The sequence below is a fragment of the Corythoichthys intestinalis genome, chromosome 2 (assembly GCF_030265065.1).
Source record: "Corythoichthys intestinalis isolate RoL2023-P3 chromosome 2, ASM3026506v1, whole genome shotgun sequence".
In the NCBI taxonomy this organism is placed as follows: domain Eukaryota; kingdom Metazoa; phylum Chordata; class Actinopteri; order Syngnathiformes; family Syngnathidae; genus Corythoichthys; species Corythoichthys intestinalis.
In genome coordinates, this window is record NC_080396.1 from 26,209,398 (window position 1) to 26,234,689 (window position 25,292).

Genomic DNA, 25,292 nt, shown 5'->3' on the forward strand with positions numbered 1-25,292 from the left:
TTTAAACATGTTACTATATTTTGAAGACATAAACGATTTTGTTGCTTAGAAACTAAGAACATTTTCCAAAAAGCCAATACAAATAAATATATAGACAAAAAATACCGAAACACAACTCTGTGTGAATCTATTCCAAATATGATTTTCAATTTAAAATGAATAAATAATTGATGGATTGGATGATTTAAAAAGCATATGAAAAATATTTTTGACGTCACAGCTAGCGTCAGCCCCTCCTCATCACGTGACTGTCGCCAATAACACCACGAATAATACTAGTTTAATGTTGTACCATTTATAAAATGTTTGAGACAACACATAATGTTCCTTGTCAACTGGCGTGGTTGAAATTACGCAGATATATGTCACCATGTCCAGTTTGCGCTTGATACCAGGAAGTGTCGTAGTTGGCTAACTAGGTAGCTAGCTAACCACAGCTGCGTCTGAAATGACATTTTAGCTGATTTGTGTCTGTTGACATGACTCGTGGTGTGTCAGGGTTGTAGTGTTATCGTTTTTAAAACTGGAGGGTTGTCATTTTCTTCAGCAGCTCGTTGCTTACAAGGCTAGCCAAGGATGTCTCGTACTTTGAGTGGTCAGTCTTCGCTTGTCATTAGCCTGGCAACACTCCTCCGAAATAATGGTGAGTTTTTAAATCCAAATTGATTGCAGTTTCACAGCTGCTTAGTCATTATTTTCGTTCGCAGTCTGTAGAAATTGACCGAATGATAATAACGTAGAAAATTTCGTCTATTGAAGTGGTTTATTTTTTAAAATTGTACAGAAATGCATTTTAAATTACTACAAAAATATAATTTATAAAGTTTTTTTCTTTTCTTCACTCTAGTATTATATTTTCCTGCCCTGTACTTAACATACCAAATCTTTACTTCTTTGTATATTAAAAAAACAATCCACGTGTTTTAGTGTTCTGGATGAGGTTCACTTTTTAGAAAAAATATATTAGTAATTATAATAATACGTACTGTCACGACTTCACATTTGTATAACTGGGATTTGAATCCACTCTGGCCTTCCTGTGTAAAGTTTGCATGTTCATGTTCGTCTGGGTTTTTATTGAGGTACACTACATGTTCTCTGCTTGTCTGGGTTTTTATTGACGTAGACTACTCTGACTTTTTACTGCATTTGAACCCACAAACTCAGACCTGTGAGGCATAAGTGCTAACCACTTGTAAAGCAAACCACCATTATAGCATTATGGGAGCAAAATAAAAAAAATAAAAATAAAAAAACTGAATTAAGAAAAACAAGTGAAATACAGCAGAATAAATTGGTGTCAAAGAAATAGGAGTGGGACTCCATTACAAATTTTAATCCAATTAATCAGTCTTTGTAGTTAATTCATCTTGATTAATCACATTTTCATCATATAGCGGTTTTTGTCCCAAATAGCTACATCTTAAAATGGAAAGGATTTTAGTGGAGGAATTAATTAAATAGCATATTATGGAAAAAATGCTTTTGCTGTTAATTTCATTCATTGTAATTCAAAATGGAGGCAAAACAAGTATTTGGGCAAAACCTTCAAAGATTTGAAGTCAAGTTTTTTTAAAAAAAATGTTTTTATAAAATATGACCCCCTGCAAAAAAAGTGCTCCTTTTTCTTAATTACCGGAATATTTTAAACTTGTTAATTTTTTTCTAATTAATTATCTCAAGTACCACCCTTAAGAAAATACATTTAAAAAAGGTAAAATATGCACTGGTTACTTAAAATGAAAAAGATTAGAACTTTTCAAATGATTCACCATTATGTGGTACGTATTGGCAGCTTAGTTGTGCCCTCCTCCTCTTTCTCCAGGCGAGTTGGTGCTCGGAGGCAGCAGCACGCTGACCCTGCCAGCGACAAGCTTGCAGCAGCTGAACCGACTGTTTGAGCAGCACTTGTTGTCCAGGAGTCAACAACATGGCTTTCTAGCCCTGCCGTCCCATCCAGCTGACACGGCATCTTTGTTGCAGCTGCAGTTCCTCTTTGACATCCTGCAAAAGACAATTTCCCTTAAGGTACAGTACAAACCAGATTCTAAAAATGTCGAGACGCCATAAAAATAGTAAATAATTACAGATTGCAATGATGTGGAGGTGCTGAATTTTAATATTTTATTCAAAATAAAACATAGATAATAGATCAAAAGTTAAAAATGAAATAAAATTTAATGGCGTCAACAAATCTCACAATTGAGACAGGTTCGAAAAGTCAAATGCATATATAATGAGCAGCTGAAAGAGCAATTATCACTGATTATGTCCAATGGCAACATGATTGAGTATAAATACTGTATAAACCTCAGAGTGGCAGTGTCTCTTAAAAGCCAAGATGGAACCAAGATTGGTAAGGATTACAAATTCCCCCAATGTTGCACAGAAAGGTGGTAGAGAAGAAAAGTGTTTGCCAACAAAAAATTGCAAACCATGTTATCATCATCATCTACAGTGCATAACATCCAAAGATTCAGAGAATATGGAACAATGTGTGTGCATGCTTGAGTGTCAAGGCCAAAACGCCATGCTGGATGCCCGCGTAATAAAGTAAATCACAGAATCGGCTCAGCAATACTTACAGAAACCATAATTGGTTAAGAAAATCCATCGTGCCATTGCCAGCTGAGAGTACAGCACCAAGAAGGAGCCATTCCAAATAGGACCTAGACGCCAGGAGTCATTTAAAATGGAGTGGGGCAAAGTGGAAAACTGGTCTAAAGTTAGATCAATCACAATTTGATGTCCGTTATAGAAAATTGGGGCGCCATGTCATCTGGGCTTAAAAGGACAAAAACAACCCAAGTTGTTGACAGGACTCAATTAAAAAAACAGCATCTTTGACAGTATGGGGCATGGGCAGGAAAGGCACCCACAATGCAAAAAGGTATATTAGGTTCTAGAACAACATATGCTCCCATCCAGAGATTCCAGACGTCGTCGCTTTCAGACAAGACCTTGCATTTTTCAGCATGATCTTGCCAGACTGTACTTAGCATCAATTACAACAAAATGGCTGCGTATGAAAAGGGTATTGAAATGGCCTGCCTTCACTCCAGATCTTTCACCTATTGAGAACATTTGGTGCATCATAAAGAGAAAGGTGCAACAAAAAGGCCCAAGACAGTTGAACATTTAGGCTAGATTGAGACCGCAGGTCTTAATGCACTAATCACATTTTTTTTTTTTTGTTATACCTGATCTTTTTTCATGCGATAGTTCAGACTGACCATTAAACCCAATCAAGTATTGCGCATGCGCATTAGCTCACAGTCCAGCAAGCTGTCCAAACTGAGCTTCATGCGCAGAAGCATGAAAACAAATTACAACACATGTCAGCTCTACATTATTCTAGGGCAGGGGTCGGCCACCTTTTGTACTGAAAGAGCCATTTGGGAATACCTCCCAAAGAAAAGAAAGCACTTGGAGCACAACTCATTTTGACATATTGTGTGTGTGTGTGTGTGTGTGTGTGTGTGTGTGTGTGTGTGTGTGTGTGTGTGTGTGTGTGTGTGTGTATCTTGGCTGTCCCTCCACTGTACACCTCCGTCTCTGCTATCCTCCTGTTATCTACTCTCTCACTCTGTTGCTGATGTAATTGCAGCAATTTCAATTTTGAATTGTTCAGATTGCAGACAGATTCTGAAAAATGTGCCCAGATCAGATTTAAAAACCACATACAAAGGTGGACTAGTCTCAATCTGAAATGCTTCCATGAAAGTGTCTCTCTTGAGTCGGAAAAAGGCGAAAAAATTGTAATTGGGTCACTTCAATGTAACCATAGCCTGCGAGGCCTGTATTCGACAAGAATGGGACAGCATTCCGATTTGTAAACTTGTATAGACAGGTTTCCAAGATACGTCCTCTTTACTTCCTGCTGTCTGCTTGCGACTTCCGTTTTTTCACCTTATTTAACATTGACAGCAATGGCGCTGGAGTGGCATCACTCACTAAAAACACTATTTGGAAATGCCACATCCTTCTTCCATCTCGACATGGGAAAACAACATAAAGAAATGGCCGAGGGTGACCACAAGTAAAATATTATCTTATTTTATTGACTCTATGGCAGTGGATGGAAACGCCATCAGCAACCTGAAAAGCTCCAAGGCATTCCAGTACCTGCACAGCCACAAAGTTGGATGTGTCCTCATACACGAACATAGGCATTTTGTCATCATGAAGGCGGCTGTGGAACCAAGCCATTGCCTCAATGCTTTGTACCACAAAGCATGGGTGTTGGTTACAAAGGAGGGAGACGTCGAAACTGCAGGCTGTACATGTATCGCGGGTCCTGGGCATTCGTGTAGTCATGCTGCCACTGTGTTATGGAAGGTAGGTTCTCCAAAAAATACGAAACCTAAAATCTGGCGCATTAAACGACTTGTTGCCTTTGCTTTTTTATATTACGATGATGAATGTAATTATGAAGTTTAATAATGTTTACTACAACTACTGCAGCTGCTACTACAACAACACAACCAAAGTTCTGGGAAAGGATGTTCTTCGGTGAGTTTCTTATCAACGAAGTGATAAGAACAAACATATAATCTTACAGGTGGAGCCTTTAAGTTTAGAGAAGCGATCCACATTGTTGAAATATTGTCTGCTGCTGGTTTTGGATGTTAGGCGTATGGCGGGGTACATCCACAGTGGCGCTTTGTAGCTGGTCGGTGATAAAAACATTCCCCTTCAAACCATATATCATAGGCGCTTCCAGGAGCTCGCACAGCCACGCGCAGCAGAGCAAGTCCCAGACTCTCGTTTACGTTGTGCTGAATCCATTTTTGCAGAATCAGTGGCTTCCTTTGATTTGATTTTGACTTTGTCAACACACTGCTTCAACCGCAACTCTTTGTATTTTTTCTAAACCGGAAGTTCGGAGCAGAAATTTTCCAAGATGGCGTCGCCCATGTTTCACTCAGGAAACTTGTCTATAATTTGTCTCCTCTGTCCCCAGACGTACTGTTGTAAGAAAAAGAGTGGTGAAGGCCTTCTCTCAACTTTTTTGAGATTTGTTGACTTCATGGAATTTAAAATGAACATCTTTTCCCCTTAATAGTATACATTCTCTCAGTTTGAACTTTTGACCTGTCATCTGTTTTATTTTGAATGAGATCTAGAAATTTGGCACTTCCACATCATTGAATATAGTTTTTATCCACAACTTGTATTATGTCCCAAATTCCTGGGAATCAGTTTTGTAATTTGAAGGTGCGAGCTCAAGATGTTTTTGATATTACTAATTTTGAATGTGGGTGTATTACGCAGCTCATTAATCCATCAAGCACAAGACTGCAGTCTACAGTCAAGATATTCCCTTTTAAATCTTTGAAGTGTTTGGAGGTACTTTTCGCACAAGTTTTTCCTCACTTGTCTCTTTCTGTACCTAGCCGAATAAAGTTGTTATTTTTACAAGATCTTTCTTTAACATGTATCTTGACAGCTGAAGAATATCCCACCACATTGTCTTGAGGGGCTCAGAGGAGTTTATTCCCAGTTGGAGGTCTTCATCTGCTCAAAGAGCCTCAGCTCCCTGGAGGTGCTCTTAGCGTGATTGTGACTGCATCTTGTAATCTGAGCCAATATTACAACCTGTGTGTGACATCTTCCTGCAGGAGCTGCTTTCCCTGTGCGGCGGTGACCTCAGCTCTGCACTGCCGTGGCTAGAGCTTCACACGCTCAATTTTAGCTACAACCTCATAATGTGCCTTGACCAGTCTTTGGTGAGACAAACCCAAGGGATAATTTAACCATTTACCTTAGTTTTTGTCTGACACAAGCTTCAACGACTTGTCCCAATTTAGAGTCTTTTGAATGTCCTCAAGTGTTTGGATTTAAGCCACAACAAGATTCAGGAGTGTGCAGAATTTCTAATGGTGAGGGGTTTTTTTCTCCTCTTGCTTTTAAGCAGCATTTGGTGAGCTTCTTTTTAAATGGATCATTTCCCTTCCTAACAGCCTTTGAGTGAATTGGAACATTTGAATCTGGGCTACAATTGCCTACAGAGGGCGCCAACACTTAGCTTCAGCTCCAGGGTAAAACTACTCACGCTGATCCTCAGGAACAATGAACTGGAGACGATAAATGGTGCACAGTAGAATGACCAAAACACACATTTACTTGCCTATGCACTTTGGTTGTTTTTTCCATTTACATTTTTTTTTTCTTGCATCAGCAGGTGTCGAGCAGTTGTCCTCACTCCAACATTTGGACTTGGCCTACAATCTTCTACTGGAGCATTCTCAACTGGCTCCTCTCTCATTGCTTCATTGCCTTAACATAGTAAGGACAACATGTGCATCTGACATACATGTCATGCAGCAGAAAGGGATTTTAACAAGCCAATGTCATTTCATGAAGTTGAACCTGGAGGGCAACCCGCTGTATTTCCAGAAGACCCACCGCACATGTACTGTCCGACACCTCTCGCCAGAAGCTGCTGGCCAAAGAGTGGGTGAAAAAAAATATCTGTGATATAACTCCGAGTTATGTCAGGAAGTTAACTTTTCAATCCCGTACACATTTATTGTTTCCTAACAGCTTAAACTCGACGGCGCCCAGCTCTCCTCCTCTGAGTTATCTGTAAGTTTTCTTTAGTGTAAATTGTTTGTGAAGATCCACAGCAGCTAAATCTAAATTAAAAGATTGACTCTCCCCAGGTTCTTCCGAAAGCTGGAAAACTGATGGTCCACGTCCAGTCGTGTCCTCCAGCAGTGTTAGAACAAAGTCTTGCTGAATTGTCAAGTGGAGCTGGAGAGCTCAGCGACAGTCTGTCAGTGGGGGAGGTGATAGCTTCACGTGTTCGTAAGAAAAAGTCCAAGGTAAAATGGAGAATGTTAATGTAGTGGTGGAGTTGGCAACTGGGATACTCTGTATTCTTGGACTGATCATGTGTTGCAGACAAAAGTGAAAGTGCGACGTGCGAGTATCTCTGAGCCCAGTGACACGGACTACAAGGCAGTGCCCTCGTCACAGGGTGGGTTATTAACACCTGTGTAACAAGTATTTCTTCCAGCCAATCAAACTGCAGTCTTTTAAAGGGGACCGATGGATATTTTTTGAATTGTTGACTGCTGTTACTGACAGCATTTTTCTCTCTAGACATTGTCCTTCCACACAAAGAGGAAATTGAGCGCATGTCAAGTTTCAGAGATCAGTTGGGTGAGGACTGGCTGCGGTACCAGCACCATCTAGACGCAGAAGCTGTACAGTCACCTGTGACTACTGTTCAAGGCCAGGAAACCCTCTCCAACAGCCTTGTCACCTCCCTGAGCCTTTCCCAAGAGGTTCTTCCTCATCCACTAATGTCATCCGAGCCAAGGGTGCAGACGTCTGAGGTCGAGGCAGAGCAAGAGACAGAGTCCACATTGCAGTGGCCCAGTCACAGCTCGCAGCACTCTGAGTCAACCCTCGAAGAGACTGCAGTAGATGATCAGGTGGACACACCGGTGTGTTCTCAGCAACTGAATTTGAGCTCTCACATATCAGTGACAAAAGAAAGTGGCGATTTCAAAGAGGGAGAAGATGACAAAGATCTGGGAGGTAGTTATAACAAAACAAAATAATAAAGACAAATTTTATGTTGTGATCAAACAGCATTATTGACTCTTTTCGAGTGTAGTGGACCAGTGTCTGCCGCTTCTGGTGGGTGTGTTATCTGACAAAGAAGATGAAAAGTGTCAGGATGCGGGGAGAAAGGAGGTGTTTCTTCGTGTCAAACAGGGCCATTTACTTGAGGTGGACGTGCAATCGGGCCAAGAAAGATGTCGCCTCGGGCTGGACTGTCTGACTAGAGTGGATGCCACACAGGCACCTTGGACACACAAGGTTAAATTACATACGCATGGTGTGATTCTGTATTTTTGTTGCATTACTTTACTGGAAATTATATATTTGCCTCAGGAGAGCAAAGCAATGTTCCCAGCTGTTGAGATCCAGTTTGACTATATCATGAAGGAAAAGAAGCGGAAATGTTATGTCCTTTTGGATCATGACCCACAGCAGGCACTTAAGGTTAATAACACACACGTGCCACTAGTTGTATTTGTTGTAAACAAACAAGCATATGACATCACCCAAAGCATGTTTGATTTATGTTATCTTGACTCTCTTGACTAGGATCTTGTTGATGTGCTCTCAGCTGTGGTGGAGGCTAAACGCCATTGTGACGCTGGGCACTTTCCAGACAGTGTTTATTTGCAGTGCCTTCGTTGTGGGTCAGAGTTCATGCAGGCTGGAGGTCGAGATAGGAGAGCAAGGCCTATGAGGCTGGCAGAGCACGGAGATGAGCGGGATGGCAAAGAGATGATGGAATGGGACGAGGAGGACAAAGGTGAGTGAGATGAAAGGGCAAAGGAGCAAGCTAGATCATGTAAAGTCAGCTATTCAGTTCTTAAAAACATCCTACATTTATTTCAAAATTAATAGCTTGTTCCTCCTTGGGTAGTTTCAGCAGAAGATGGAAATCAAGGCATGTTTGATCAAGACAGTTGTGCTATCTTTTAAAGATAAAGTTTCCCTTTTACAAGGACATGAATGAATGATCCTTTCTAGTAGTTATCTCAATCATCTTGTTTTGATGATGGCTTGCGCTTATAATAAACAGCAGACAGTTAACATTCTTCTAGCACCCACCTTTTTCTGGTTTGACCCGAAGTGACGTAAAAGACCTGCACTGGCATGCATTTGTTCTTAAGATATTTCTGAAGATTGCCCAGCACCAGCTGGGACTAGTTCGGTTGAAAATGCAGTACATTGCCTCAAGTAATTTGAATGGTTGACTTTGTGTACTATGCGATTAGCTGTGGTACCTGGATTACCTGCCTAGGGTGTAACCCATCTCTAACTTCACGTCAGCTGGGATCGGCTGATTTGTGGACCTAATGAGGATAAGTGCTATTGACAACTGTGGGCGGATAAAATAATCTCGTTCCCAGGCAACGCATTTTATCTTACAAAGAGCTCAAGACTACACATAACACAGTGCATTAGTAATTCTTCCGTTTTACTGCTGCCAGCAACCACAAAATAAACTTTCTATGGGGATTTCACTTGTTCTCCAGTTTTTGTGGCTTCCTGCCACGGTCAAAATCATTTTACAGTGCATCACAAAAGTGAGTGCACCCGTCGCATTTCTGCAGATATTTAAGTATATCTTTTCATGGGACAACACTGACAAAATGACACTTTGACACAATGAAATGTAGTCTGTGTGCAGTTTATGTAATAGTTTTTTTTATTTATTTCCCCCTCAAAATAACTCAAAATATAGCCATTAATATCTAAACCCCTGGTAACAAAAATGAGTACACCCCTTAGTAGAAGAAAGCCGACACGTCTCATCAGACCATAGGACATGGTTCCAGTAACCCATGTGCTTTGTTGACATGTCTTCAGCAAACTGTTTGCGGGCTTTATTGTGTACCATCTTCAGAAGAGGCTTCCTCCTGGGGTGACAGCCATGCACACCAATTTAATGTAAAGTGTGGCGTATGGTCTGAGCACTAACAGGCTGACCCCCCCACCTCTTCAATCTCTGCAGGAATGCTGACAGCACTCCTGTAATGAGTCACATGACATTTAGGTGGGAAATGACAAGCAGTACTCAATTTGGACGTTTAGGGATGTACGTAGTTCCCATGCGGTGTACTCACTTTTGTTGCCAGGGGTTTATATATTAATGGCTATATTTTGAGTTATTTTGAGGGGAAAATAAATTAACTGTATTATATAACCTGCACACAGACTACTTTTCATTGAGTCAAAGTGTCATTTTGTCAGTGTTGTCCCATGAAAAGATACACTTAAATATCTGCAGAAATGCGATGGGTGTACTCACTTTTGTGATACACTGTATGTTGGATTGATTGAAGACTTAATTTGACCAAAGATTAATGTGTTTGTAGGAACGGGTCCCTATGTGTGTCAGCCTCTGTCACATAGTACACTACTATGTAGAATAAATAATAGAAAATGGATTGTTTAAACCCCCCCCAAAAAAAAATTCTTACAGGAAGCTGTGATAACTGTCCAGAATGTGGAGGTGACCACTTAATCCAGCTACAGGGCCAGTTATTTCCTCTCAGCAGTACACCAATCCAACACCCAGCAAGAGCAGGCAGTGAACACAAAAAGGTTTGTTTCATTGGTGAAAGACTTTGCCTATTCTAATACACGAACTGTACTAATTGCCCAAGACTGCAATCTCACACTCTCCACCAGGTGAACCCTGATATTACAGGTACTCCGGTGGAAGCTTCCACCACTGCTGCGATTGAGGACATCAACACACTGGACAGCTCATTCAATATTGGTGAGGGCGGGACAAACTCATTCTCCCTGTCCTACAACGCTAACAGTCAAAGCAAGGACGATCTTGCTGGCAGCTACAGCTACAGTTCCACACCACCCAGTATCCAGCCTCTTGGAAGCACAAACTCAACTGGTGTGTTCTTTGTTTTTTGAAGAATGCTCTCAACTGTAGTTTACTGCATGCTACAAGAGTCTTAAGCCACCATTAAAATTGATGTTTTAGCGTAATGAACTGACAAGTATCGTGTATAACAAAGTCCCTTGAGTTGCTAGTTAAGAGCTGGCGTCCTCAAAGGTTTTTAACAAAACTTAAACCAAGTCTTTGTTCTTTAATAAACAACTGATATCTGATTCAGTTTAGTCAGTAATTCTCAAAATGTGGATTCCTGATTAAATGGAAGGTTCAACCATCAAATATTTTAATATTTCTTTAACTTGACTTTCCCTGACAAGGTAATTTGGAACTGCTGACTGAGGCCTTTTCGGTGGTGGACCATCGGCTGAAGCTTTTCTTGGATGTGGACGTCTTTGAAGAGGAAGAGGAGCTCAGTTGTTTCCTACAGGTGTGTTACTTATGCTCACATATGTACAAATGACACTTCTATTAAATGAATGTCTATTTTGCTATCAGACATCTCTTGTGAGATTTGGGGAGCCACAAGAGTGTCCATCTCTGGTAGTGGTGTCTGACAAAAGAATCTACATCCTTGACGTGAAAACAGGAGCGATGTGAGTGTGACGTTTCTGGAGTTTCTAAGTTATATTAAAAGTAGGTGTACTTTAAATGTGTTATTGAAAGCTTGGATAAAAGTGTTGTATTTCTTAAATTCTAATTCCATAACTAGTGTATGGTGCCCCTCTACAGTTCTTTGGGAGTTTTTGCCACTACTAACTCTCACCTCGGTTTGCATTCCCTCAGGAAAGGGCAGCTCTCTGATTGGCTCCACAAACGTGAATGCTACCCAATATTAGAGCTCAGCTACCTGGAGGTGGGACTTGGCTCTCAGAGTATTCACATGGCATTTGACGATAGGGGAGCAAGTGGCGTAGCATACACCCTCTTGGTGCGAGACGGTGTACGCTGCAAACGCTTCTTTGGCCTGCTGACAGGTACGAAAGAGCTCAGGCCAAACACCAGAAGAAAACACTTCCTGTTTAACATGTGGAAAAACACATAAAAGGAATACTCATTTTGTGCGAGAAAGAAACTCAATGACCCTTCCCCCGCCACTTGATGGTTAGGCTGCTTTCAGTTGAAGAGCGTGGCAGCCGATTAACACTATTCTGCTATATTCTACTGTCCCAGCCCTACTCGTCTGCCGATGATGACCGGCAGCCGGAAGGAAAATCCTTGATCAGGCCCCTGGAAAGTCTGGCATATAATGGAACAGAATGATTTATATCCTCTGAGTTTGACGGAAAACATCTAATTTTGATGGACATACGTAAACACCACCTAAGTCTGCACCTAATTACAGACTCTGTTTACCACATTCAGGGGGAAACGATGTATACATGGAAACGGAATCTTCTATTAGGCACGCCTCAACTTTCAATACAATGGGGTTATTGGCTCAGGAAAAGTTTTGCAGTAGAGTATTTAGTTATGTCCAAAATCATTGGAATAATGATTCCTCCTCCTTCAGCTAGTATCTCTTAAATCACCTGCTGAAATGTGTCCATTCTAGGGCTGCAGCTATCGATTATTTTAGTAGTCGATGAACTAGTTAGTTCAAACAATCAAGTACTCTGATAAGAAACATGAAAAATTAAAATACCTGAGCTGAGCCTCAAAACGTTTTTTTTTTTTTTTTTTTTTTAAATGAGGATCTACGTACAACAAAAGAACAATTGGCTAAATTGCATAGCAAAATTCCGCTAGCTTAAATGCCATAAAATGCTACCGTTTTTTGTTTGTTTGTTTTTTTAATAATGCTCTTAACAGATGGTTCAGAAACTTATTCCAACAAAAAATGGCTAAATATACCTATAAACTAAATTACGAATGCATTAAAAAAACCTTAGCTCAAACAAAAACTTGGTTTACGTTGGTCTTAACAGGCAGCAGTTCCATTCAGCCATGTGAAATGAGGCAGACCAGAGGGCAGTGTATCCACCCTAACCAATAAAACTAAATGCAAACACTTTCAAAATAAACCATTACAACGCCACTTTAATTAAACGAATACTCGAAGCAACAAAATTTAATTCGAACATTTTTTTTAATCGATTAATCGTTGCAGCAGTTGTCCATTCAAACTTCACGGTAAAGCTTTGCTTTTGAAACCCACCTCGCCTCTTATGACTGACAAGTAGGATGATACGCCTCTGTTGTTGAAAGCCGGCATGGCTGCTGTATTGTGGCGCTGACATTTTCTCAGCCATCATCACTATGGTGCTGCAATAGTAAACCCCAAAAGCAGATACACACTGTGACAACAATGGTCTTAGATTGACTTCTGACCTGTTTTTCCATGAAGGTTTGGGCGTGACTTTTTACAGGCTTATTGTCATTCCATGGTCTCATATTTTGTTATATAATGTTATGTATGGAAAAGTCCTGCTCAAGAGAAGTGCTTTGGGTCTTCCTCACATAAGTGTTGCGATCTTTGTGTTTGTTACCAGACACTTGCTCCAAATGTGTTGTCTTATATTTTTTTCCCCCACGTCATTTCTTTGTAGGAATTGTGCGTGAGATGGCACACCGGACCGACAGCAAACTGAGGTCAATCTCAACCGCCAGACTTAATCCTCAACATCATCTCTGGTACTAACTTCAACATATGCAGCAAGACGAGAATTGTGCCAATGAGCATGTTTTTATCCGGATGCACATCTTCTCTCCATTAAATCAGATTTTTTTAAGACTTCATCTTGTAGCCAAGCCTTCTTAAATTAGCTGGTAAACCGCACTTTAATTTGGACCATGTGTTATTCAGCAAGACCTGCACTGTCCTTGCTTAGTTTCTCGTTATCCACCTTTTATTTGTATGTTTTTCTACACTCATTAGCAGTCCTTTCTCTCCTCTGGAGTAGAATAAGACCATTAACATGAAAGCATGACATGACTGAATGTTGTATTGTAAATTTTTTCAAATAAGGTTTATTGTAGAGTTCCACTTTAAAATATTATTTCAGTGTTTTCCAACTCAACACAGTACGACACAGTTCAGCTTTTTTAAATGATAATTTTTTAAAAATGGGTTTTACTGTAAAAAAAATCACATCCATGAGTGTGAAAAAAATGAGCGTCACAGTCACTGATTCAAATTTCAGCCTTTTATTGGATGCCAGTAGAGTACTAAAACACACTTGCACAAGCTGCTGTCACAGTTCTCACTCAGACACACACAGACACATTCCACGTCACCATTTTATGCTTTGTATTCATATGTCAAAGTACACTAAATTTGAAGGGTGATTTATTAGGTTTATTTAAACCTTTTTAAAAATCCCTCACTTTGTACCTTTTTTCACCTATTTTTGGCTGGATTCAACTCGCGCAGAGCTTTTTGCTATTTGTGTTAATGTGGTCCTTTGCAATATAACAAATGGCAAAAAAAGTATGCAGCAAATATTGGAAATGCTATGTTTAGATTTGTATTGACTTAAACGTTTTTCATTTTTACGAACCACACTTACCTGCTCATGTTTTTTCGTGTTTTGCTCATGTTGTATTCTTTTCCTCTGCCAGGCCTCTTGTGTGCGAAGACATCCAGACAGATGTCGAGGATGGCCAACTACAGTTTTGCTACGTTCTGGCGTTTTTGCCGCAAGGTTGGCTACTTACACCACTTCAGTCAGCATTACAAATGCAAGATGATGATTAGAGGTGTCTTTTGCGTTGAATCTACAGGTTGATGGGTTAGGGATCACATGTGAAGGAAGTGGCATTCACGTGTCCTGGAATTATGGGGTGTCACCCTGTCTAAAATTTTCCTCAGGCGATTTTGTACACACTTGAGCATATCAGAGGAATTTTGTGTTCTGCTGTTTCAGCATGTCCAGATCTGCCCTGTTAGGTGGATTCTTAACTTTTCACTCAATTCTGACTAGAATGTTTATTTCCATACGTGATAAGAAATGTCCTACATTTTTCCTTCAACTTGTATAATACAAATTTGTTACCAAAAATAACTCTACTGAACAGTTGGATAAATAAGGTCCAGCTTCAATTAAAAACAACAAAAAACATATAGGAACAAGAATGATATACTGTAATTGGATTTTCTATTAGGCTAAGCATGAGCTACACACATTCTGATAAGCTCGGCATTGCAGGATACTGGCAAGACCTTAATGACAGCAACTTTTGCTGTTCATAGTATTAAGTTATTTAAGCCCAGGAATGAATTTTTTTTTTTGGCATTTCTCAATTCTTCACAACCGTTTTATTTTATGACCTCAAAATAGCCACTATTTTTTCTACCCAGAAGCATTTTAACACCATTATCATGTTTAATACGAGTTCAGGGTGTACCCTTCCTTCTGCCCGTAGTTAGCTGAGATAGGCTCCAGCACCTCCGCAACCCTCGTGAGGAAAAGCGGCATGGAAAATAAATAAATGAATGAATGGAAACGTGCCAGATAATGAAAAAAATATTAAATAAAATTGCCCACCATGTCTAGGCAGTTGACCTTTGCCACCTGGGGTGCTTCAATTATTAAAAAAAAAAAAAAAAAACATGGTGTAAAGGTTGCTTACTCTATCACAGATAACATGTGGGTTCCAATGACTGTGCTGGCAACCCGAGAGACACTTTACCTGTTGAGCGAGGATCACCAGTGGGGGAAAGGAACAAACCACCCGACGACACTCAACGACAGCCTGACGCAGAGCAGCGGGAGCTTCTCTGTTCTCGAAACACTGCCCATCAGCTGTGTAAGCTCAGTCCACCTGTGGCCCAATGAGCAGTGTCGGATGGATGTCAAGCTGTACGACGAGGTGAGCCACACTTTCAGTTGTACATTTGTTGGTCGCAAGTGTATTGATAGATGGCTCTCAATTTTATCTTCAAGACACAGAAAGAGGAGAAGACCTGGCAAGTGCGTTCAGAGAGTTCAGAGCTCCTACAGGACCTGCTGGCATGGGTCCGAACACAGTGGGAAGCCATGTTCGGTGTTAGGCTACACACAATTATGCACAGCAAAGAAACATGACAAATTATGACAAGTTTCATTTTTTTTTCTTTCATGTGCCTCCAATGCGTCAGATAGGCCGAAGTCCATCTGCTGGTTGTATTGTTGGTTAAATGAAGCAAACCTTCTATCTTTTGGAAAAATGATGCTGTGAAGGAAAATTGTGGATTATTTTTTGTTTTTATTTTTTTGTATTCAAGTCGTGGGATTCTGAGCATGAACATGACTGCATGAGTCATGAACATGTGAAGCTGTCATCAAGCATACAGTATGTGGGAACCCTTCCCCACAATGGATATTTGAGTCCCAACATCCTGCAGCTGTGAGTGTTCAAGTCATAATTTATTTCTTTGCCGTTGTTTATTTTTTTTCTAAGAGAGCAAATGTGTTTGTGAACTATGTATAAAGGAGTTCCAAGAATTGCTCTTTACCGTTTTTATTTATAACAGATCGCTGCTATTCATGGAGAAAGGTTGCCATCCCCCGAATATGAATCAAATACATATACAATATACTGTTCTTTATATGCACAAAAATCTTGTAATTTGGCACACTGCACCCTTATGGCACGCAACAATTATCAATATTTTTGGTCATTACCTTGCTTTAACCACTTGCACTGAATGAAAATTTCAATTGGAATTAAGCCTTGCTTTGCACAAAATAAAGTCAGCCCTCGTGCATAATCAGAAGGTGGTGTCATAGTGTTGTGAAAAGTCTGAAAGTGCTCTAATATGACATTGTGGAGAAGTGATTGAGTCGCTGTGCTTTACTCAATTCGTTGAATTGTCCAAATTCTTGAATTTTCAGTCTCTTAATAGTCAATATTTTCTAATTTCTCTGTTCCTTCAAGAAATCTTTTCTGTTTAGTAAAAATATAACATTTAAAGACACCCCGCTCATACTTTAGAGAACAATGATCCTGACATTTTACAGAATAAATCCGATAATTGAATAAGAACAGTGGGGAGCAATTTGAAAATACAAGTTAAAATTGTACTAAGACCACCCAGCTCCCTCCCTAAACATCTCATCAGCCTAGACATATAGACCCTACTCACCTACGTCACAAAATGACGTGTCGCTGTATCCGGCCGCCATATTGTCCAACATTTTTTAGCCCTACTCTCAATGGTTTCAATTAGTCGTGCAATTTATAGAGCAATTCATGGAAGCCCCGGTGTTATCTGACGCTGTAAACTCATTGGATGCGTTGCATAAAAGGCGTTATGTGGAAAAGCTTCAGTTTATCCATTCGCCAGATCCATATTTGATGCCTAAATCGATGTTTTTCGACCCGCTGTCTCCACCGTCTCTGCCTGACATCTGCTACCCTGATATTTACAACTATCTTGTCCACACAAAATCAGCCTATTCTCACGAAAGTTTAAAAAACTTTAAGAGCTTGGAGGCTTATAAATACTTCGTTGCTGGTTGGGGGAAACAGGTCCTCGTCCACGAAAATTCGGCAGGAATCTATCTTGTGCTCGGGAAGGTGTGTTACAAAATTCTCAATTCAAAATCTTTTGTTCTTGCTAACATCCACTGTCAAGTCTATGGTATTTCATGTCATTTGTCAATGGAGGTAGGGCTTTTAATGTTTATATGGTTTAGCGATAGCACTCACTACATACATATATAATATGTAATAAATATGAAGTGCGATAGCACTACTCCAGATTGTCCCTAGTTGAATTTTTTGGCTTTTGACCTCAATAGTGAAATTGTAAATTAATTGTATGACAACTGTCTTATTATCCCCTTATAATTATATATTTTCAGGTAGTTCATTCACAACGTCTGAGTGTATGTTGTCGGCGATTAGCCTAGCAATGATCTTAATTGTGGTTGTCAGCCCAAAACCCTCTAAATATATATTAAATGCATCTTACCAAATATAAAATGACTACTACATAATCTGTGGTAATCGTTTGGAGCCCAGTTTTCTCGTCAAATTGCAGCAGCCCATCTCGCTCTCCTCTCCGGGTCTCTCGGAATCCGGTAGAACTTCAAGTCTCTCCGTCTGTCTTCTCTGTTATTGCAACCGACCGCCACACACGCCTTCACCATTTTGATTATTAATGTTAACGAGCAGAAAAACACGCCATAATAAGAGGAATTTACATAGCAGTAATGCATCAACAGTGACGAGTTGACGCGGGGGCGTGGTTGTGACGTCATGTGAATAGGGTCTATTAAAAGGACAACCAAAGAGTGCATATATGTTTTTCGGGCTAGCTCAGAACCTACAGGCAACAGTAAGTCCGTAATTAATATAATCAGTCAGCACTGCGACAAAAAAAAAAGCTCTGAGGATTGATGCTTATACATCCCTAGTATAACTGTACTACTGTACCTTAAATTTCATTCTGATTGTCCACAAATAACAGGAGTAGCAATTGTAATTCCACAATCAATGTAATCAATCAGCTCTAAGGAAGAAATAAATCCGGCTCTGAGGATCGATGCTCAGAATGTAACTTCCGAATTTCATTCTGAGCCATCCACGAATAATGGAGGAGTAGCAATATTAGTTTGTGTCCTCCCCAAGAAGAAAAGCATGCGTATTTTGAGACGTCCCTCCGGGCAGTGTAAAAATGAAGAGCAATCTGCATCACACTGACTTTGCTACAGAAGAACAATCTCATTCATTCATCGTAACTCCTTGGCACATCTTTCCAAATTTTTTCCGGCCTTGCCACCCACCATAGGAAAAAGAAATACAGATCATGTCAATTGCTATTTCTGTTCTATGACGCGGCCTACAAAGATGGACAACGGGTTTGAAAATGGCTCCCGGCTTTTAATTTGAAAAGCCATATGTACTTGAAATAAATTTGTTTCTTTTCAATTCTTACAGGCTGTTTGACCACAAGCTGCTTCAATGAAGTTGTGCATCCTTTGTGAGTCTTGTGAACACTACGCTAACCAAATCCACTGTGTAAAGATTTCTTCTTGCCGCCAGTGCACCACATGTGTTGTGCATATGATTGTAGAAGACACAAATTACCTTCTGCTGAACCAATGTGATCCAAACCAGGATACCTGTATATGACTTTGAAAATTGATTGTAAAATAAATGCAAAGAACAAACAGTGGCCTGTCTGTAGGAGAGCTTTCAGGGGAAAGCAATGGTGAGTAGCCCCCTAAAAATATTAGGGAGGGTGGGGGTAAATGACTGAAGAACTCTTTTTGTGGTGAAAAAAAAAAAAACCCTTTAAATCATTTCGCAGGATCAGCAACACTCAGAAGGTGTTTATGTCAAAAACAACATCCAATGAAGACATCACCAGAGTGACATAGGATATGTAAACGATTTGTGATCTCTCAAACATGAATTTAAAAAAAAAAACAGCTCTGGAACATTTTATGGCCAGGTGAGAAAAGAACCAATTTGTACTCATGTGGTAAGAAAGCCCATGATCCAATCACTTTATCATTGTATCGGTGTATCAATACCGTACATCAGTGAAGAATGGTGGTGGTAGTGCAACGGACTGGAAACATATTTGGTTTCCAGTGAAACTCATGGTTTATTGGTGATGTGACTGCTGACAAAGTCATCAGGAAGAATTCTGTTTTTCGAGCAATTTTATATTGTTTCATAATCAGCAAAATGTTTTAAAATATGACACTTTCAAAATTCTGACGGAAAACAACCTGCAGGATACTACAAATGCAACCAGGTTTTTTAATTTATTTTTTATGGCAAACAAGTGGAATGCAATGCAATGGCCTGACCTGAATCCAATTGAACATGCATTTCCTTGCTGAAGGTAAAATGCTCAGAGGTCAAGGATCTGAAGACAGCTGCATCAGAGGCCTGGCAGAGCATCACGCAGGTAAGTATAAGAATTTTACCCCCACTCATACAGTATATTGACGATAGTGTTAATAACTAGGAAAAAATATTTTTTTCTTGTGCAATAATTTGCCTTACAATTGGACCAGGAAGGCCTCTCACCCAGTATCTGAAAACTGATTGAGTGACCGTTGCCTTTTATGTCTTTGACTGTGTAATGTTGCTTTATCAGGCTTTCTCTTGTTGGCAGTCATGAAAGAAAGACAGGTTTTCTACCCAATATTGTGTTTTTATGTTTTTACGTATTTTTCTCTCTGATCCTGCCACATTGGTGTTAGAATATGTGAGCACGCAGCCAGAGGCGTAGCAAGGGTCTCCGGGGGCCCCAGGCAACAAGCAATATGGGACCCTCCGAGCGTGTGCAAGTAAGGGGGACAGTTGGGCTTGGAGCAATAGAAGAAAGAGTAGCAACACAAAAATACCACCATAGGATGCGGAGGTATATACCTTTGTGTGAAATCAGTAGTCAGATTGGCCCTACGACCCACCAAATTCAAATTATTCCGTAAAAACTGATTGGTGGACTACAGACCGAAATGAGTATTACATTTTCAAATAAAATTGTTTAGGATTATTTTAGATGCATATATGTTGTATTTTTCTTATAGAGTATTCGACAAGGAATACGATAGACCCATTAATAGACTTTTTTTTTTTTTTAAATCACCATTTGTTTAACCCTTTAACACCTAAGCCTATTTTGGCCGAATTTGCATGCATTTGATGTTGCCTTTATATTTCAAAGAAAAAATTGTTTACAATGGCCAAGTTGGGTCCCTTTTTTCAGGACACCTTGAACTTCATGTCTAAACTGTTGTTTTCTTCACTGACCAATTATAATCCACATTTTGGACCCAAAAAGACAAAAAAATCCCAAAATCTTTTTTCAAAATTTGTAATGTTGATGTCCCATTGACAACCAAACATGCTTGACCAACCGTTTTGAAGCTTGATAAAATTAATTCAACTTGTTAGGATAAACATTCAATAGAAAAAAATAAGATTGAATAGTTTTATGTTTGACAATTCAACACAAACAGCAGGTACGGTCATAGGCGTTTTTGGCCTTTACACATACAATGTTCAAAACAGGTTATATACTGTGCAAAATAGTGAGAGAAAAAAATTATATGTATCATCTAACACAAAAAGGGTTTGGAGGATATCTCTTTGTGAAGTTAGGTGTTGTACCCATCACCTTATCAAAAGTATATACGTACATGCAATCAAGCTTCTCCATCGCACATCTACATAAAAATTGAAAAGATTATAGTGAAGAAAAAATATATATAACATTGAAAAAAAGGATTTAAAAAAAATATTGACAAGTAGCTCAGTTCAATTCAAAATGTTCAGGCATGCGACCCAATAAAGTTTTTTTTTTTTAATTTTTGCGCACTCAATAAAGCTTATTCTTGAACAGGTCAAGGAGCTGCTTCACACACAACGTCACACAGCCTACTCTTTCGCCGTTTGCGCGCTGCTGTCACTTCTACTCGCCGAGACGTCGACTCATCCCAAGAAAACAACGACAAAAATGGCTCATCTTCTTCCTTGAGTTAATGAAATAATGCATTAGCTTGCGCTAAATGTAGTTTTAGATTCATTCTGCAAGTTTCAAAGTCGCTCGCGCGAGGCGGCTATTTTTCGGCACAACACAGGCCGTTGCTTGCTTCGCATGCCTCCCTTTCAATAGTTGACGCCTCGCTCGAAAATTTATTAAAAATCATTACATTCGGTTCGTCCTTCTTGACATCACAACGGTCTTTTGTGCTGCTTTCGGTTTTGAAAAAGGACAAGAAATGATGGAAATATGGAGATGGATACATGGTCAATGCAGCGTTTTAATGCATATTTATGAGTGCAATAAAACTATCAAACTCAAATGACATTATCTCCCGTTTTTCTTGGCCGATTGACTTCAAATAAAAACTGGTGTAGACATCAACTTCCACACTTTCAAATCGAGACCAACCAGCGGCACGTGGGTGACATAATTACAGCGTGACGAAGCTTCAAAGACGATATGCGTAAACGCGTCGCTGCCGACACGTTCGGTGTTAAAGGGTTAAGTAGTCACATTAATAATGAGGTGGCCAGTGAAAATCAACATAAAACAACTCGTCAAGGACTTCCGAGAAAGTACTTGGTGAGTCATTTTTAAAGCAATCATGTGGTATTAATAGCTGATTGGACTTTCTTAAACGTGTGTAACCTATGTGACATGGTTAGTGCTGATTGGGATTGATAACAATCTGCCAAAGAATTCCATAATATTGAAACACCCCCTACACCACTTTTCGCTGCGACAGTGCAGTAAAGCTGCGTGTGCTAAATCTGTTGGCCATCTGGGGGCCCCTGCTGGCAGGGTGCCCTAAGAAATTGCCTGGTTTGCTTAATGGGTTGCGACGCCTCTGCACTCAGCGGATGTACAGGTGTTTTCCAGGGCCATGTCCCCACTTCACATGTGATATGTTGGCCCAGCAGCAACTCAACAAGCAGCCCCAAGCTTGTTCTGCATCTGGCTTCCAAGTCTTCTTCGGCGGTGCTTCTCCAGTAGCCGCCATCTAGCTTTCTCTGATGCTGCACGTCCTGCGGCCGCCATCTGAGCCCTTTTTGGCAATGGGCACATGTCCTGTGGTCACCATCCAGGTTCTCTCCAGCAGCATATGTCCAGCGGCTGCCATCCGCATCATTCCGGATGCGGCCAATGTGCAGGCATCACCCAACCTCACCTCACCATGGTCAACCACCTAAACCTGCTACGACGCCTGTACGTTACAGGACAGACTGTTCGTGTCCTCCATCTGAGCCTCCATGGAATAGGCAGTGTAGGCACCTGCATGTGGGGGTTAACACGGGACCAGGAAGGCCAATGGCGTGGAAATGGGTTGATTGCAAGGGCTTAGGTTTGCATGGGACGGTAGGGACATAACACTACCAACTTTTGAGGATGCTCAAATTGTCCCCACCAACTTTTAGGCAACTTTATTTGCATTATATAATGAGTTCAGTTACACAGGGAATTTAGATAGTCTTCCCATATGTTGTAAGGATATTGTTAGAAAGGTTCCTGTTTATGCGTTTGTTCCCGTGGCAATCAGTCGGTTGTTTCCTGTCCTACGTCACACACACACTGCATAATCTGGGACCGAGAATAGGAGTAGTAGCGTAAATGGCGCGGGGCGCACATTCGAGGAGAGTGCGGCCACCTGTTAAGATGTGTGTGAGGAAAAGTTCATCCATGTGCGTCCTTGAACGAACATGAGTATTCCCCCTGAATGTTGTAAAGATCTTATGAGTTAGCTCCGTTATCAGCGTGACCGTTTTCGTAGTTTTACAGTTACGTCGGTGGGTAGTCATTGCTGCCGCTCGGCCTCGCTGTGTCGAGGAGAGCGTTGTTTACTTATATAAATATATATATATATATATTCGCGCCGCACATTTGTGCTAACAGAGGATGTGCTTGTTTAGCATCTTTAGATGTTATGTATGCCCATATGAGTGTAAAATGCTTAATTTTCGCTACTTTATGGCCAGGATGACCACACATGCTTGCTAGCATGTTAGCTTGTTAGCGTGCTTCCGGGTTGTGCGCGCACACTCGCGCCCCCCCACCTTTGTGTTCATTATCCTGTGCGAGTCATATGTGCGTGTTACTGACTGCTTTGAACTCAATATGCATTGTTTATTGCATCAGCACTAATATTGTGTATTTTTCTTTTCCTTTCAGAACACTCAAGTCTTCTACACGCATCCAATTCCTCCACCCATACAAATACCTCAGCATTATTTCACGCACGCTCATTTGCTTATTGAAGGATCCAAATCAAGTGCCCTGTCCTGTAAATAGTTATGCCTGTTGCCAAATTGGATTAAAGGTGCAAAGGCCCAACTCCACTCTCCACTCCTTGTGTTCTGACCGACATCCCGAAGCAACTCTATGGGGTGGACATGCCCGCCAACCCACCTTGATGACTACAAAGTCAATTATACATGGCACAGGCAGGAACCTGAGCTCGCGTGGCCATCTCAAGAGGAATGATCGGACGAGATGATCCCCCACCGTTCCAACCCTTCTCACCACGACAAGTACCACCAGCGGGATTCTGATTTCCACGAGGCGGACCTGTACTACCCAGAGGGGTAGCGTTACAGTCCGGAAACACAGCTAGCCCACCCAAGGTATCAATCTAGAGCATCCAGGGCCAACGGTCGGGAGCCACCTACACCTCATCCTGTTTCGTCAAGCACCATGATAAGAGAAGAACTTCAGAGCGGCTTGCTACAGCAGTCACAGCAGGCTGTAAAGTTGACGTAGCTGCACTCAACTCACTTCAAGAAGAAATGCGTAAACTAGCCCAAGCTGTGTCAAGTCTCCAGCGAGCTTCACAGTACTCAGCTACAAACCCTTCCCAGAGGCAGTGTTGTTAATCTTACTGAAAAAAAGTAATTAATTATAGTTACAAATTACTTCTCCCAAAAAGTAATTGCGTTAGTAACTCAATTACCTGAATGTAAGAGTAATTAGTTACTTGGCAAAGTAATTGGTGATAATTACTTTTTTTTTTTCCTCAAAAAAAAAAAAAAAAAAAAAAAAAAAACATGGGCCACACTATGTGAAGTTTTTTTGTGAAGGTTTTTGGTCCAATTGGCCCGAGCCCAATTCTTTACCCTAATTTACCCTTTGCCCTGAATCAACTGTTAAAAGTTGTTAAAATTGCTCCCATTATTGCATTAGTTCCCTTCTCTCTACTTTCAACATATGAAAGTTTGAAAACTGTTTCATCATTTAAAGATAGATTAAAGTCAAGATTTTGCCGATTTAGAAGTATTTTAGATAAAAAGTCACTTAGGTTCGCAAGGAAGGTTCTCTACAACAGAGCCGTAATAAAAGGTCTGCATCTATTGCCGTGTCTGTCATTTTGCATCTAGTTATATCTATATACAGTATATGTGATATCTACAATGTCTACCATATCTACCATAACATGCGGGCGTAGTTTGTGGGCTATCGGCTACAACAGATATTATTGGAGCTACCTAGCATCGCGTTTGCTCGGCGTCACAACTTTCTTGCCTCCTCCCCACTCCTGCTCTGCTCTGTCGTCTCGGTGAGTCCGTCTCCCTCAGACTTTTCGACCAATAAAATAACTCATAGTAACGCATGCCTTTCCATCCTCAGTAACGGTAACGGCGTTGCCAAGATGAGAAAAGTAATTAATTAGATTACCCACAATAAAAAAATAACGCCGTTAGTAACGCCGTTATTAACAACATTGCCCAGAGGGAAACCACTCCTCCTCAAGTTGAAAATGAAGAGGACTGGCCGGAACCTCCACCATTGCCCGACCCAACGGACAGAGAAAAACAGGCAGCTTAACCCTTGACCGAGCAGTTAAATCACCTAATCGTACAACTACAGCAGATTGCAAAATTCTAAAATATGCCCATTGGATCAGTCTTAATTTAATGGTCTGATGATGCTACAGGCATAAAGATAAAAACATACATTTTGGCCTGTTTAAAAACATGCTGTCTAAATAAGAAGACATTTGAATGGAAATATACTGAGGTTTTACCTTGGTAGCTCAGATATGTTGAGTTTGAATTTGAAAAAAAAAAAAAAAAATTCTTATTCCAAAGGGTTCGGTTAATGCACGTGTGAAACTCATGGGGTTGGGTACCTTTAGCAAGGTTAAGAACCACTGCTTTAGTAGTTTTTGAAAACAAAGGTTTGAATCGAATGGTGTATCGCCTCACCAAAACACAAGAAAGTTAGTATAAGTCAATACAGATTTAGGTTGCATTGATAATTTAGCCTATCACTTAATTTAGGGTGACCATATTTTGATTTCCAAAAAAGAGTGCACTCGGGCCTCGAGATACTTGAATTTCACTCGAAGTTCACTCAAAGATGCCTATATCAATTTAATATATTTAAAGTGTGCCGCCTCCGTATGGACAGAAAAAT

At 40.4% G+C, this 25,292-nt stretch overlaps 1 protein-coding gene across 7 annotated transcripts; it reads left to right on the plus strand.

Annotated features, from left to right (window-relative positions):
- The first annotated feature begins 239 nt into the window (after positions 1-239).
- Positions 240-25,292, plus strand: stk11ip (serine/threonine kinase 11 interacting protein). Of its 7 annotated transcripts, XR_009062546.1 has the most exons (29): positions 240-643; positions 1,826-2,028; positions 5,275-5,349; positions 5,450-5,545; positions 5,622-5,729; positions 5,811-5,882; positions 5,964-6,093; positions 6,185-6,288; positions 6,367-6,456; positions 6,547-6,588; positions 6,666-6,827; positions 6,907-6,982; positions 7,108-7,548; positions 7,628-7,833; positions 7,909-8,019; positions 8,125-8,338; positions 10,019-10,140; positions 10,228-10,450; positions 10,771-10,880; positions 10,949-11,046; positions 11,237-11,427; positions 13,000-13,084; positions 14,012-14,094; positions 15,033-15,262; positions 15,337-15,778; positions 18,317-18,359; positions 18,453-18,590; positions 18,690-19,298; positions 23,052-25,291. XR_009062546.1 is itself a non-coding variant. In XM_057829976.1 (25 exons), the coding sequence occupies exons 1-25, from the start codon at positions 577-579 to the stop codon at positions 15,475-15,477; spliced, it is 3,480 nt and encodes a 1,159-aa protein (XP_057685959.1). In that variant the 5' UTR covers positions 240-576; the 3' UTR covers positions 15,478-18,300. The 7 variants fall into 7 exon arrangements, 1 of the variants encoding a protein (XP_057685959.1); XR_009062543.1 differs by having other exon boundaries at positions 18,317-18,590; positions 23,052-25,292; XR_009062544.1 differs by having other exon boundaries at positions 18,317-18,833; positions 19,174-19,298; positions 23,052-25,290.

Excerpts from the sequence above, each read along its gene's own strand:
- stk11ip (XM_057829976.1), top strand. The coding sequence starts at position 577 with ATGTCTCGTACTTTGAGTGGTCAGTCTTCGCTTGTCATTAGCCTGGCA. Across the intron at positions 5,730-5,810 it reads TGTGCCTTGACCAGTCTTTG|AGTCTTTTGAATGTCCTCAA; the intron begins GTGAGACAAACC and ends GTCCCAATTTAG. Across the intron at positions 6,289-6,366 it reads TGCTTCATTGCCTTAACATA|TTGAACCTGGAGGGCAACCC; the intron begins GTAAGGACAACA and ends CATTTCATGAAG.